General features: G+C 36.6%; 1 protein-coding gene across 5 annotated transcripts in view; it reads left to right on the plus strand.

Annotated features, from left to right (window-relative positions):
* frya (furry homolog a (Drosophila)) overlaps positions 1-16,688 on the plus strand; it is an 86,080-nt gene that overhangs the window by 4,544 nt on the left and 64,848 nt on the right. For 3 of the 5 annotated variants that reach the window (XM_030151900.1, XM_030151899.1, XM_030151898.1), the window contains exon 2: positions 14,289-14,488. In XM_030151900.1, the coding sequence (XP_030007760.1) occupies positions 14,289-14,488 (200 nt within the window). Of the gene's footprint in view, positions 1-2,895; positions 3,138-14,288; positions 14,489-16,688 lie in introns of those variants that run through there. The other 2 variants (XM_030151902.1, XM_030151901.1) reach the window with 2 other exon arrangements.

Consider the following 16,688-nt stretch of genomic DNA (forward strand, 5'->3'; position numbering starts at 1 on the left):
ACTTTTCCCAAAATGTAATATACATCTATTGGTCACTGGCAATCTATAAACCAAACTTGGTATGAATTCAACCAATAGTTTTGCTGCTACAGACATGTAAAATTTCACCCATTATAAGTACATGGGGGAAAAAAAGATTTAGAAAAATTCCTAAGAAATTTGAACTTTGACCTACTGTTCCCAAAATGTAATCACATGTATTCTGGGTCACTGGCAATCTATAAACCAAATTTGGTATAAATTCAACCATTAGTTTTGCTGTTAGAGTGTTAACAAACAAAGAAACAAACCAAACCAAAAACAACACCCCTTGCCTCCCCTTTGGGGGGGGTAATAAATAGCAATTAGTAGTAATTTCCTGGAGAAGATTTTCTGGAACAGTGATTTGATATAGGAGGTTAGTTTCTAAGCAAGAGGTATATAAATGAACATGTACACATGCATATTTAGTCTTTTGTAAAAGGAAGACAAAATGGCCTTATCATATAAAAGTCAATGGTGCATATTCATGCATCAGTCATTACTTTGTCATAGAGAACAATTGTGGATAAAAGTAATGTGTTTTGTATTGATTCAATAACATTGATTTTCAACTGTGAGTCATTCTACTGTAGGGACTGTCCTCTGTACACAACAAGATCCAACCAACACTTAACATCCTGTAGAACCATGATTACAGCACTTCAGGTCGCTGTTAAGACTGTATTTGTTTATTTGGCTCAGACACCTGTGCACGTGTGCAGCTAGTGATACGTCGGTATCACAGAGAGTATTATGTAATGAAGGTTAAGTGATCGTACTTGATGGACAGACAGAGTTCTGATAGGATTATACTAAGAGCGCTGAGAGGCCGTAGAGGAAAAGGGATCGAGGGATAGTCCATATGGATAATGACATACATCTGCTTTTCTCACTGAAAAATAATGTAAACACTGGAACTAATTTTTGCATGTGTTGGAAAATGTAACAGGAACGTTGGTTTTCATTTCAGTAAAGACTTTGAAGAGGTTTTATTCATTAGAGGACGCATTGGAAAATGAAGTATTTGTCTTTAGATATGTTTGCTGTTTTTGTGCAAGATGTTTTTTCACAAATTTACAGACTCATGTTCTAATACCTTAATAATTCATGGAAATATTATTGAAACTGTATTATACAAATCACAGGAACTGTAACAGTGACAGTGTCAAAATAACACCATTATAATGGCAGCATTGTGTTTAAGTACAGTGGTGTACTTAAACGTGGAATTAAAAATGTACATTAGGGAATATATAAAATCACAATAACTTTTAAACCTGCAGAATAAAATGTGAGGGGATAAACATACTGGGCAGTGTCAGTGTCTGTCCTTCTGTTATCATTTTTATTAGTCCAACGGCCTGAAGGTCCGATGGACTATTGGTATCAGTTGTCGTCCTTCGTCCGTCTGTAAACAATTTTTCAAGAATCTTCTTCTCCAAAACACTCAGTCAGAATGACTAGATTTTTGTTGTAGAACATCTTTGGGGTAAGGTCTGCCAAGTCTGTTCAAAGAATTGGGAAATACTGATTTTTGAAAAATGTTTATGAATTTTTGAAAAATTAAAAAATCCCCATTGGTTTATAATGGGACACATTTCAAAATGCTTTAACTTCAAAACAGTAGAAGACATTGATATAACTACTGCTGGTAATATAGAAAGTTACATATGGGCTTTCATTTGGTGCCATGACCTCTGACCTTGAGTGACCTTGAAAGGTCAAATGAATGTCAATTATTGTTTTTAAATATGCTGTTGGACAACAGGACCCTTAGTCCTATTTTTAGCATATCAGGAGAACTATTCAATACTTTTCATCAGACTTACTACAATGTATCAGTTATGTGTTAAATTGGTGCATTTTGCCTTTTTCTCATTTTCTATCATGTAATTTCTCATCATTTTGTTTTTGAAGCAAAACCTGAAAGCAATTTGCTTTTTTTTCAGTACTCATAGCCTTCTCTAGAAACTTCTCTACTCCTCTGCTGTGAATTAGAAAAGTCAGTAAAACCACACTACCATCAGTGATAAGGACGAACGTTCAGTTTGTGCCAGCCTTCTTTCATCGGTCTTGTAATAGTTTTTCAGTGAAAATGAAATAAACACTAAAATCATTACTGATCGCAGTCAAAATCACACTATGATTTTGTTGTTGTTGTTGTTTTTCCCTATTGTTCAGCTGTAGTTCTACATCTTAGTCTAGGTTTCAAATATTGTATTTCTATTGGTCTCTTATCAAACATCACCTCCAAAATTAGTTGTTGTTGATCTACTGCTTTTGAATGAATGGCTGCGAAAAATATGCTTACTCTACATAAAACAAGAAATTATTCTATCAGAAAAGTAAGATGTGCTCACACATATTGTGCACATTTCTTTTTGTTTGACATGTTGTTTGACATGACAAGTCAGATATTTCAAACAGTAAAAGCCAACAGTCAGTCTCTGCTTGCTGATTATTTTAGTGTCTTCTTCTTCTTCTTCTTCTTCTTCTTCTTCTTCTTCTTCTTCTTCTTTCCACCGGCCTTCCAGATGTTCCCTGTAATGTGTCATACTTCCCTCGTTTGCCCTGTCCCCATGACAGGGGTGGGGGCCCCATCAGATGCTCTCAGTCACACTGAACGAAGCCGAGCACTGTCATCATTATCAGACCCTGCACACAGACAAACAGTAGTTATTATTAACTGCGCTCCGCTAAGAGGATTGCTTCCTGCACTCTCAGCCTCCGTGCAGTTATTTAAAGGGAGCTTGCATTGCCGCCCACTGCCTGCCACAGCTTTAGAGAGAGAGAGAGAGAGAGAGAGAGAGAGGAGGGAGGGAGGGAGGGAGGGAGAGATAGAGGGCTGATAGCCAAGGACAGGACACAAGAGGAGGGGTAGAGCGGTGGTAGTGTGTTTTCACAGGGGCTCGTCAGCAGCGCGGCGTTGTGTGCGTCACAGAGAGGTGACAGCAGGCGATACCTGCTGGTCCCAGCTCAGCTGCTGCTGTTGTTACTGGAGGGAAACCACAACTAAAGGGGGGACAGTCAACAGGAAGCTGCAGCCATGGCCAGTCAGCAGGACTCAGGCTTCTTTGAAATTAGCATCAAATCCCTGCTGAAATCATGGAGTGGCAGTGAGTAGCACTTTGTGTCTTCTTGTTCATGTATAGCTGCACTGCTTTAACTAACTGACGGCTGTGTCTCTACCTGAACTTGGCTTTATAGCATCTTCTTCCTGTTGTGGCCTGTGATGAGTATGTGTCTTCTAACTGAACAGTGTCTGAAGTCATTGCTCAGTTTGGCAGTTGCAACAAACAAACAAGCGACAGAAGAGGAAAGGCTTCAGACTTTGGTTTCTTTCCATGTGCTACTGTTTGCTAATCTACTATGTGAGTTATGCTTTAGTTTACTCCAGTCTGTGAGTTTCTGTCTGTCTGAATAGCTCTTGTTAAGTGCAAGGACACAGTAATAGGATTAGTGGAGGTTCAGCTTGGTTGCTCGTTCTGTCCAGAGCTTCCAGCTCCCATCAGGCCCATGAGGATGGGATAAGATGCCTTCCTGCTTTTGGTCATTTGAGCATTCTGTTTCATGTGTGATAAGAGAGCAGGACTTAGCACGGGGCAGTATGCAAACATCAATAAAACAAAACAGGCAGTTGCAAAACCAGGAAATGACACCTTAAATCAAACACATGCAGACACAAAGACCCTCTGAAACCGTTCACCAGCAATATCTGATTTGTGTTCTTGTTAAAAATCTAAAAGCTAGAACTGGTTGCAAGTCTGCTGCACCCTTCAGGTAGTGTAATAGTACAGTGTATGTATTGAATGTGAATGTAAAGAGATACCATAGAACGTGCTGTCCCTGTCTACACACTCCACATTGAGCCATCTCCTGATGATGTTGCATAATCCTCACAGTGGGTCACTTTGCTGATGAAGGCAAAGGCTGTTATTTTACTGTATCAGTAGTGACTGCACTGCTGTGCATTAACATTTTCTATCATTAAACATGTCATCCCCTAATCCTATCGCTCAACTTCCATTTAGACAAGCTGTTATGTAATGAATCACAAGATGGAACCAGACACAGTAATGGAAACTAATCTAAAACTGTTTTTGTGTATCATGCAAAACGTATCAACTGGGGATTTAATGAGAAAGTAATCATTGCTGCTTTTATTTTTGTGTAACAAATGATCTGGTCTGAATGAGTGCTGGCACTAACAGTATGTGTTTCAGTCACTGTTTGCACTGTGAACTCAAAGTAAACAAAGTCAAGGCCCCTTTTATAACTCTGTATGCGGCTCTAATAAAATAGTGACAACCAGCAGAACAGAACTGGTATTGTGCGATAGCAGCGTCAGGTCTGGTGTTCAATTTGCCCGAAGGCCGGTCCTCGATCAGCCAATCAGAGAGCAGCAGATGAGCTGCAGCGAGCCGAGCACAGCAGCGCTCCTGTAACGAGTAGTCAAACGTGTTGTTCAAGCATCAGTTATTTTCTGTTTTGAAATGCAGCTACGTTTATGTTATTTTAGTTCTTTAATTCTGATTGTTTTACTTTTGCTTTTTCGTTATGTTTCTGTGTCATATTTTACTGTATTTTGAAGAATTCTTCTGTTTATTGTTGTGTGCATCAACGTTTGAAGCACATGTCTCAATTAATTATTTATTTAGAAAAGGCTGATGTAGTGGTTTTTAACAGGGACTGACAGATATGACCTGCAAACCTCGTTCATAGCAGGAAACAGCTTCCAGTATGATGTCAGCTTGTTAAAACAGGGCTGATGGTCAATAGTTTAATCTGCTTTTCACAGCAGTCTGTAATCACTCTTTCACTCTCTCTTTGCTCTTCATTTTGAGGGACGCTCAAACTATGAACCAGAAGCCAGTGATAATGTATTATTTGCACATAGTTTTCAGTTGTTGACCTTAGTTTTAATCAATAGAAGTTCAGCAATGATTACAAGAGGAGGGCAGCAATTTGGAAATTATACCCACTGGTTAAAGGGGTATACTATACTACTATTATATAATTTCCTTATCACAATTATTTGAACAATTATCTAACACAGTTGTGATAATTGCCTCTATTCAGACGTATAAAAACAGCTGGGTGCATTGAACAGCAGTGTCATGCGTCATCACTTTCTATATTCGAAATTTCCTCCATTGCATTCATTCCTATCTTTCATTATCAGTAATTACAGTAACAGGATTTGCATATCTACGTTATTTATGTAAAATCTGACCTGCAGTTGTGGTAAGCAAAGCATATGAGGCAAATAGGAATGTAATGTTGAACTGCGTTGCTCTTTTTCTGTACAGGTCTGTGCAAAAGTCTTATAGGCCCTCTCTAGCTTTGGTGTTTTTGCAGGGTTGAAATGAACATACAGTCGCTGAAAAAATTATTAGACCACCCTTGTTTTCTTCAATTTCTTGTTCATTTTAATGCCTCTTCTTACATCTTACATCAATAGCTAAGTGCTAAGAAAAAAGCTAAACAATGCTTTTAGGGATTCCATGTTTTCTTTTCTGTCTGTTTTAGTCACATGATACACACAGGAGTTAGTACTTGATTGCACAACCATTGTTTTGATGACTTTTGATGGTCTAATAATTTTTTCCGCGATTGTATATATTTATTTCTCATTTCCTTTTCCTTAGATACAACAAGAAAATACAGGAAATATGTGCACAGCTTTAAAAGACACACAAAAACTGAACTAACCTGGTTCTAGTATGACCCCTGACCCCATGTCAAGAGGCAGTGCAAACAATTAGAAACATCTGACATGTGTTGAATGAAACCTGGTATAAAACATCAGAAAATGAATGCAATAAATCTCATATTGTCTGAACGGATATGTTTTTACTGCAGCACATACTTCCCATATATAAAGATTGTATATATATATATATATATATATATATATATATATATATATATATATATATATATATATATATATATATATATATATATGGTCATTAGGGGTGTGTATTGGCAAGAATCTGGCGATACGATACAAATCACAATACTAAAATCACGATATGATATATCACGATATATCATGATACTGTTAAAAAGACAATTTTTTTCTTTGTTTTTTTTCAAATGGTTATTTCCTTGAAGAATTGAATTACACCAGAAATATGCACAAATACTAAACACATTTTTATTTGATCAGAGCAGGATTTAATGCTATATCACAAAACGTTCCTGTGTTAAAACTTCAATTATGTTTTACAGACATTACAGTTTAAGATCCTGCTCAAATGTTTATATTCTTTTAGTTCATAACTAACATCATAGCATTATTTTTGTGCAATCCCAACAAAGGAACTAACATTGTTTAACAAAAGAGTGTTAAATAATAAATAAAATATAAACAAAACAAAAATAAAAAAAACTAAAATGAACCTCCACAATATCTGCATTTGAATAAATACAAATATCGATGCAGTACTTTTTAATATTGATACAGTATTGTGAAATGAAATATTGCGATATATTGCAGAACCAATATTTTCTTAAACACCTAATTGTCATTATAACTTTACTAAACCAACAAATCTAATGTTAGCTTAGGTTTTTTGCACAGTACTGTATAAATAAATCACTGCTAAGCTTATACTACATTAGTTTCCTATAATGAACAGATAAAAATGATTGTGTCATAATCAAGCATCACTCGAAATTTTCATTGATAACTAAAGTCATAACCCTACCCTTAAGTGCTTTGTTCCCTTTTATTTTAATGCTCAACTAAAGCCTGTTTTGCAAATTGTGTTTTATCCGGGACTCCAGATGTTCCCTTTCACCTAAAATTTTCTGATCCAAACACAATCTCCCTGCTTATTCTGTGACACGGTTAGTGGGGCACATAAAAAGAGTGTGCTTTTATACTTGAGCTTGCAGAACAGTGTTTATACAGTGGTGGAGGATGGAGGATTAAATAATAATCTTGCCATTTCAAAGCCTGTACTTCCTACTAGTCGCTCTGAAAAAAATGCAGTGTCAATGCTTCTCACAGCACAGAGACCAAGTGCTCCCGAAGGTCTGTGTTGACATTGGAATTTCTGGTCTAGTCAAGGAGGTCAGCGGTATCTAAATATCCTCCCACTCTGTTCACAAATGGTTGTTTACTCTGTGGGATAGTCCCAGTGGATGCATATAGGGAAATGCATTCTTTGTATGAGTGTTTGTGTGTGTGAGTGTGGAAGCAGCAGAGACACTTGCTGACTTGTTTGCATTGTCCTCTAGAGAACGCCACCAAGCTCAGGGTGTTTTCAGCATGGTGGTGATGTAATGCACACTCTGCCCAAGGCCCTTGTTTGCAGAGTCACATGTCTCGTCTGAGTCTCCGAGTATCGTCCAGAGCAACAGATAGTGTTTGAAATGCACACTGGCTGCTTGTTTCACCTTCTAGTTTAAGTCCTTATCATCAAAATATAATATAATTTTCATTTGCAGCTTCTCTGTTATATTAACCCATATAGATCCAGTGCTACTTCTGTGGCAGTTCCCATGTGAATTTATCCCTCTATTTAACCTTTCTTAATTGATTTATCACTATTTTTTATCATATTATTCATCATATTTAGCATTTTTCACTGTAATTCATTAAGTTTCCTATATTTAATTTCCTATATTCAATTTTGATGTTCATGAAAACTCCGTTCATTCAAAGGTTATTACATATCAAAAACAGAGAAAACTGAAAAAAAAGTGACTTTTTCAGTCAAATATATCATTAACTGAACATAAACCAAGTGTGTCCTGTATTAAATCCTGTACCAAGTGTGTCGTATCAAATATGATATGTTCAGCACTATAGGGTTAAGTAATTAATCACCATTTATTATAATGTTATCCTCTATATTTTGCATTTTTCACTTTGAATCACACATTTTCCTATATTTAATTTCCTATATTTAATTTAGATATTCATGAAAACTCAAAGTAAATTCAAAGGTTACATCAAAGCAGAAAAAATTTTTAAGAAAAAGTGAATTTTGCAGCAAAATATACCATCATCATATGTCTCAATCCACTGTCATTGATCCAACTCGATGGGTTTTACTGGTGAATCGATGTTGTAGAAGATGACAGTGTTTCCACATTCACTACGGAGCCTCTGAACGTCCAAATGTGTCATATCTGATGACCATGAAAAGATGACAAACTTTATTTTACACCAATTATTGACATGTATTGATAGAATTAGTGGATCAACAGGAATTAAACAGTTTAGATCAGTAGATGTTTTTGGTCACCATTGGATTTTTGGGTCTTTATGGGTTAATCTAAGGCCATGTTCAGACTGCAGGCAAATGTGGCCCAAATCCGATTTTTTTGCCTATATGTGCCCACTGGTGTATGAGTGTGTGTGTGAATGGGTGAATGTGAGGCTTTGTAAAGCGCTTTGGGCACCATGAGGGTATAGAAAATGCGCTATATAAGTGCAGTCCATTTACCATTTACCATATGTGAACTGTATCCGATCTCTTAAAGACAGTTTGAACAGCACAAATCCGATTTTTTTCAAATCCGACCCAGGCCACTTTCAGATGTGGTCCTAAATCCAATACATTTCCAATATTTTGCAATGCGACTTCAGTCTGAACGGCCAGGTCACATTTATCTGACCTTTACGTCATTGAAATGTGACAAATGTCAGAATTCTGCTTCTGTAAACACAGTGTGTGCATGCGTGGTCACATATTACATCAGGGCTTCTTTTGCGCATGTGGGTCATTTTAGGGTCGCATTCAGTTCATACTCAAAACTGATAGAAGTCGTATTTAATGGGGAATATAAAAAAAATAGGATTTCAGCAAAAAATCCGAATTGTGCTTTAAGACTTGCTGTCTGGACGTAGCCTTAGAGTGTACTATTCAGATCAGGATCAAAATGTGTTTCATGTAATAATAATAATAATAATAATAATAATAATAATAATAATAAATTTTAGTTGTAATGCACTTTACATTTTTATCTAAAAACCTCAAAGTGCTACAGGCAGGGTACAATAAATATGATTTAAAGGAAAGCAATTAAGACAAATAAAAACAGTTACAATAAAAAAAAAAAAAGATAGTTAAAACAGGTGAAACATGCACAGACTTCATAAACTTGCTGTAAAATCAAGCTGCCAGGGCTAATTTTAAAGAACACCATCTAATCAGAATGGTGTTTACACTCTGGTGGTCTGTGCCTCGTGCTTTCGGATCACAGAGGTGGAGGAAAGGGGAGGGCTGCTCTGTCAGTATGGTGTGTACCCCGGGATAAATATAGTCACACAACTATGCCACCATAGCATGTTGGACCTCATCGCTGTGCTGTGCCTCAGCTAAAAATTCCCGCCTGACCTTCACTCTTGGAAGGCACTGGTTGGTCACAAGGCTAGAGGAAGCCATAGAAGAAGAGAGGCACAGACTGAGATCAACAGATTACGTGGCGGGCCGTACCAAAAACTCCTCACACTTTTTAAAACACAGCCGCGTTGGCTCCACGCGCCCTGGAAACTATGCCCCGCAGGACAAAACCAGCTGACACACCACACATGGATGTCGGTGGGTTTTATTAGCGAGGACTTATCTTTACTCGGGACAACCGTGGACACCGTATCCTCCTTTTCCACTATGGACGGGGTGGCTGTGTGCTGGAGTAAGGCCAGCGTCATCAGCTTCATCAAGGGCCTGGGTAGGTGCTGAGTTACCACAAGGGACAGAAGCATGTTCTGAAAGCCATACCATAGCGTCACACATGCTGGGCGTTCCTTTGCAAGACATACAAACATGTCACGTCATGAAAAATTCTGCAGAAGGAGTCCTGGTTATCTGTGTCACCGTGTTTTGCCTGCCTCTCTGGTGCAGATTTGTCAGAGCAGAGATATGAATGAATAATGATTCTTCTGCTGATAGTTAATATTTGTGGTCAGATTACAGAAGTCTCTGGTTCCAACTTGATATGATGAACATAAAACATCTACATTTCCAGTTATGCATTTTGCCTAGAGAGCTTTTGTTCAGTATCATAAGAACTTGTGATAAATTAATGAATACTGAGTTGTGCAAGTTTCCTCACTGGAATGGCCTGGAAGATCGATTAAAACAGTCTAAAACAATTACAACTTTTAAAAACATGTACAAATTAACTGTTATTCAGGATTGACTAAAGAAAATACTTGTTTAAAAGTCTAGGATCGATATTGGTAGTTGAGATAAGGATATGATTTACCTAAATTAAATTAAATATGCATTCTCTTCTGTTGTATATTTAGCAATGATTACAAAAATTTTTTTTTTTTTTTCATGTGGAAACATTGTGTTAATTGTAAATAGGGTTAAGCAAAATAAATCTGAACTTCAGCCTAAACCCTTTCGGTCGCATTGTATATGGAACAATGGATATGTTGATTCTGTTTTTTGTTTAAAGTAATTAACGACCGAATAAACCACTACTACTACGACTACTACTACTACTACTACTACTGCTACTACTACTACTACTCATGCTCTAATATGTGTACATCTAACATAGATCTCACATATATGCCAACTGAATACAGAGGGGAAATAAATCCTAATATGCCTTAAATAAATACACGAATACCCATCCATTAAAAATAACATTTGTTTAAAGTATGCTCTAACTTTTAGATAACAAAGTTTAGATTCTGAAGAAAATGTTTCTTTAAATCTCAACAAAATCATCTCATTACATAAGAAAAATATCTGAAATATAAATATAAATAAATAGATTAAATATGACTATTTTGCAGGAATGCGGCACTCTAAGTCAGTGGATTACTGGTGCATGTTAATAATTTGTTTAACTTTCTTAACTTTGTTTCTGTTCAGACATTCTTATGTGATGTGTTTATGGTGTAAAGTTCATATCCTGATAACAGTGGAAATGTGATTAATCTACATGACTTTTAAATAACATTTTGAGTAGTGAGTCTCCCATTTGTTAGTGTTTTTATAGTATATTACATATTACTTAATCATTTATTTATTTATTTATTTACTTAGGATCTTCATCAGTTTTTACTACAGTAACATTTATTCTTCCTCGGTTCACACAAAAACAAGCAAAACATCAAAAAATTGACAATGATCAAGAAGAAATGAACAAATATAACGGCCTTATATAGTTCATACACCAGTTAATAATGCAAAAACAAATGAAACAAGACATGAATACATTTCGTTATTGAAAGTATTAAATAAACTAACATAAGGATGGATTATCTAGTTGAAACACAATGTTGAATCACATCAAAACAAGCCAAACAACTTCATTAAAATAAGTAAGTGTTATTTGGTACAGTCATAGTAGTTTACACTATTTACTTAATAAAATCACTTTTCCATCATTGTCATATGTAGCCTAAACTGATTTCTTTCTGAAAAACAGCTGATGATTTCTTTTTTCTTTACTAATCTAAGTTAAATCCCCTCTTCTACATTGTAATCTAATGGTGTTGCATTTTAAAATGCTGACAACATTACTCAAATCGATGTTTAACCTATAAAGACCCACACCTCCTCTGGTGACCAAAAGCAGCTACTGATCTAAACTGTTTAATACCTGTTGATCCACTAATCCTATCAATACATGTAAATAATTGGTGTAAAATACAGTTTGTCATCTTTTCATGGTCATCAAATATGACCCATTTGGATGTTCAGAGGCTCCATAGTTACCGTGGAAACACCGTCATCTTCTACAACAGTGATTCACCTGTAAAACCCATGGAGTTGGATCAATGACAGTGGATGGAGACACTAGATGATGATATATTTTGCTGCAAAACTCAATTTTTTCTTAATTACCTCCGCCATGGAGGTTATGTTTTTGCCAGGGTTTGTTTGTTTGTTTGTTTGTCTGTCTGTTTGTCTGTCCGTTAGTGTGCAGCATAACTCAAAAAGTTATGGACAGATTTTGATGAAATTTTCGGGGTTTGTTGGAAATGGGATAAGGAAGAAATTATTAAATTTTGGTGGTGACCGGGGGTGGGGGGGCCCACGGGGGGGCCCATTTCCAACAAACCCTGAAAATTTCATCAAAATCTGTCCAAAACTTTTTGAGTTATGTTGCACACTAACGGACAGACAAACAGACAGACAGACAAACAAACAAACAAACAAACCCTGGCAAAAACATAACCTCCTTGGCGTGGGGGGGGCCCACGGGGGGGACCACTGATCAGCCTTGGCGGAGGTCTGCGCTCTCCGAGTGCTTCTAGTTTTTTTCTACTTTGATATGACATTTGAATGTACTTTGAATTTTCATGAATATCTAAATTAAATATAGGAAACTACATGTTTTAGAGCAAAAAAATGCAAAACATAGAGGATAACATTATAATAAATGGTGATAAATCACTTAACCCTATAATGCCAAGCATATCATATTTGATACATGAGTTTTGAAGCCCCCCACATAATCAGTGTGACATTTTTCTTTCTTGAAAAACTGGATGTATACAATTAGATACATGCAATACACAGATTATCCACTGGGGGGAGGAATTCATTCACCAGAGGCCTTTCCAGTGACACTACAAGATTGTCATTAATGAGGAAGGAGACAGAACTTTGACAATTTTGAAAAGGAATTACCAATTTTTTAGACATGTTTGTGTTATATTATGTTTTTGTTTGTTCAAAAATAATATTTGAGCATTGAGACCTGATGGATCAAATATGATACAAAATTGAAACTCATACATAGACATTGATGTTTGAAAACATTTTTTTTTGGTTGTTCAGAAGGACCAATACAGGCTCCAGTTTCAAAGAACTAGAATTTTCTGTCAATGATTTTTTTTTTATTAGTGATAGCTAACAAGACATTGTGGACAGAAAAACAACAATAACACATAAACAAAGGGAAATCAAACAAATAACCAAACCAAAAACAACAACAACAACAACAGAGTAGTGACAAACAACAACGACAACATCATATTACAATGAAAAAGATATTAAATGTAAAGAGCAACTAAACAATATAGCTGGTTAGGGGTGACAGGGAAAAGGGGAAGAGGAGGGTGTGAATGAAAGTGAGAAGTGGGGGGGGTGAGGGGGAAAATAATAGCTGTTGTAATAATACAAAAATATAAAATAATAATACCAGTAGTCTAATTAGCTAGTATTATTGTGCTGGTGGTAGCGGCGGAGGCAGCCACAATACAACAATGAGTTAAATAATTTAATATCTGTAATAATATATTTGTATCAGTTACTATTCGTTTGAGTTTATATGAATTAATTTTAATTAATATGGCTATGGGGGGGGGGGGGGGGGGCAAGTACACAGCTGTCAATGATTTAATGGTTCAGGCTTCACAGGGTTAAGGAAGGTTAAACAGAAAGAAAAAATCATCTGGGAACTTCCAGAAAAGTAGCCCTGGGTCTTTATGGGTTAAGAGTCATTTTGTCAATGCTGTAAATATGTTCATCTCCACGTGTGATGTTTAACATGTGACTGTGACAGATGTGGATGTTTTCTTGACAGTGGAAGCCCATATTTAACCTCACTGCCGCTGATTTGATCTCCATCCGGTTGTAACATTGGTTGCGTACAGTACATGCACACAGAGAATGCAGTAGCTGAAGAATGTGTGCTTCTTACTGTGAGTCAGTCTGTCCTCCCAAAATCTCTCTCTCAGAATATTTCACACATCAGATTTATGTCAGTTTGCTTGGCTGACTCGCATTTAACGGCCGTTGAAATTTCACTTATAATGAGATGTTTGTATGCAGTTCTTCACTATATTTAGTCCATTTTGTTTGGAGGCGGCAGAGTGTAACACCGGGGTAAATTTTAACTTGTGAGTTAGTTTGCAGGGTTTAACGGCCTAAGCCGAGCCATTTGTAATTAAACGTGGACCACATCATAACACTGGCTGAAGGATGGTCACAGGCTTGAGATTTTTGCTTCCCTTAAAGGGCAATGACATCTTTGGTACGACATGAAAACACCAGCTGCTGGCCATGGTGTTTTAATTTCCATATGCGCTCTGTGCACTGTAGCAGGAGGAAAGAAAGAGCAGACTCGGGGCAAGTCGGTGCCCTTTGGACAGTCTCCCTCAGGAATGTTCAACATGTTGGGAACTTTATGTCCATGTTTGGAAACTTCTCTGTAATCCCCTGTTCGGTGATCTCTCTTTGTAAACAGATCTTTGGCTCATCCCGTCCCACTCATTTGTGCTTGAATCGGTAGTGTTTTACTTCACAAAATTGTTTCCCATTTCTTTGTTTCTGCAGCTTCACCCGTGGGGAACGGATACAGTAAACCTCCCATCCTTCCAGTCTGCTGTCCTCCGGGAGAGAAGGGTCCCCCAGCCATGATGCCCATCAGCATTGACCCGGAGAGCAAGCCGGGCGAGTACGTCCTCAAGAGCCTCTTTGCTAACTTCACCACCATTTCTGAGCGCAAGATCCGCATCATCATGGCCGAGCCTCTGGTGAGTCAAAACACTGATGAGTAAGCAGTGGTATAGATGAAAACAAGGTTAAAGTAAGTGTCACATTTTTAAAGAATTTAATTAACCTGTAAAGACCCAAACATCCACCGGGGACCAAAATCATTTACGGATATGAAATGTTAAATACCTGTTGATCCACTAATCCTATCAATATATGTAAATAATTGGTGTAAAATGCAGTTTTCATCTTTTCATGACCCGTTTGGATGTTCAGAGGCTCTGTAGTTACCATAGAAACACTGTCACCTTCTACAGCATTGATTCACCAGTAAAACCCATGGAGTTGAATCAATGACAGTGGGTGGAGACACTTGTTTTATGTTCAGTTAATGATATATTTTACTTAAAAAGTCAGTTTTTCTTCAACCATCAACTTTAATGTGAGGAAAATACCCAATTTTCACTTAAAAATGCAAAAATACAGAGCACAATATTAGAACAAATTGTGATAAATCACTTAAAAACGGTTAAAAATTGAGAAAAAATTACTAGGGAACTGCCACAGAAGTAGCACTGGGTCTTTCTGGGTTAAATCAGCTACAGCTAAAGTAATTAGATTGTAGTCTGTAAACCTAGAGTCTATGTGAATGGAGTCATGTGGCAGGAGTGTCTCAGTCCCTAAAACAGGGGTGTCAAACATATGGTCCATGAGCCAAAACCAGCCCACCAACGGTTCCGATCTGGCCTGTGAGATTCTGCGAAATGCAAAAATTACACTAACGATGTTAACAGTCAGTAGTGTCAAACTCATTTTAGTTCCGGAGCCACATACAGCCCAATGTGATCTCAAGTGGGTCAGACCAGTATCGCTATAATAACCTATAAATAATGACAACTCCAAATTCCAAACTCTAAAATTTTAAGATTAGGCTTTGACTACAATCTTTAATGCACATGTAAAAAAACAGGTTTAGGCATAATATTGTTAAAATTGTACTTGATTTCCTCCAGAAATTTCAGGTTGTTTATGTTTGTTCAGGTTATTCACATTTGTACCCCGTGCCATCGGGGGGTGCACTTTTATTTTGTGTTTTTTATTGTGTAGGCTAGCTACTTATTTATTTTTCTGAATATGTCATTTTATTCATATATTATAGCTATGTCACTTTTACGTATTTATTATTTTTCTTATTTTGCATATTAAACTCTTACATCTCATTTGTATGTATGTATGAGAGCAACGGAATTAACAGAATTTCCTTCGGGATTAATAAAGTACATATCTATCTATCTATCTATCTATCTATCTATCTATCTATCTATCTATCTATCTATCTATCTATCTATCTATCTATCTATCTATCTATCTATCTATCTATCTATCTATCTATCTATCTATCTTTTTTCTGTGAAAGGATAGTTTATAAATGTAAACGTTTTCATAATTTTATTTGACTTTCTTGCACTAAAACAAAACAGAAAAATTTGTAGTTGGCATTATTTTTATATTATTATTTTTTATTTTTTATTATTTTTTATTATTTTTTATTTTTTATTATTATTATTATTTTACTGGTCCAGTCCGCTTCAGATCAGATTGGTGTGTATGTGGCCCCTGAACTAAACAGGATTTGACACCCTTGCCCTAAAACAACTGATGTTTTATGCAAACAGCTGGTTTTATAACAATCAGTCTGTAGTGATCATTAACATCTCATCTGTAGACCAACAAACTATGAAGCCACCTCATAAGATTGAGCCAAACATAATAAACATGTCACAGGTCTTGACACCACGGCTCGACCGACTGTTGTAAACATTAGCAGGAGAGTTTCCATTGGTTCACAGTGACACACATGACTGCAGCTTAAGCTAAGTAAACCACAGGTTAGCTGTTATGTTTTCATTAGTGGTAAGATTGGACTCTTCCCTCTTTACCTGGAGTTACTCAGCTTTCTTCTCCCACAACATATCCATGACTGCACAACTCTGCCTTTATTCATGTAAACTCACCTTTTCGGAACTGCTTTAACTTGTCTTGATGTGTGGAATATCTCATTGATGAGTGATATATGTGTGACTGAAGTGAATAGGACTGTTTCGTGGTACTCTTCCATGTTGTATCTGCACTACACTTTGGTGAATGTTGAATCCAACTCTCTTTCGACACTATACAGATAAAGTGTGTTATTATTGAGTTACATCATATTTGGTTAAACTGTCCAGTGGCACAAACTCA

This window comes from Sphaeramia orbicularis, chromosome 13 (genome assembly GCF_902148855.1).
Source record: "Sphaeramia orbicularis chromosome 13, fSphaOr1.1, whole genome shotgun sequence".
NCBI lineage: Eukaryota > Metazoa > Chordata > Actinopteri > Kurtiformes > Apogonidae > Sphaeramia > Sphaeramia orbicularis.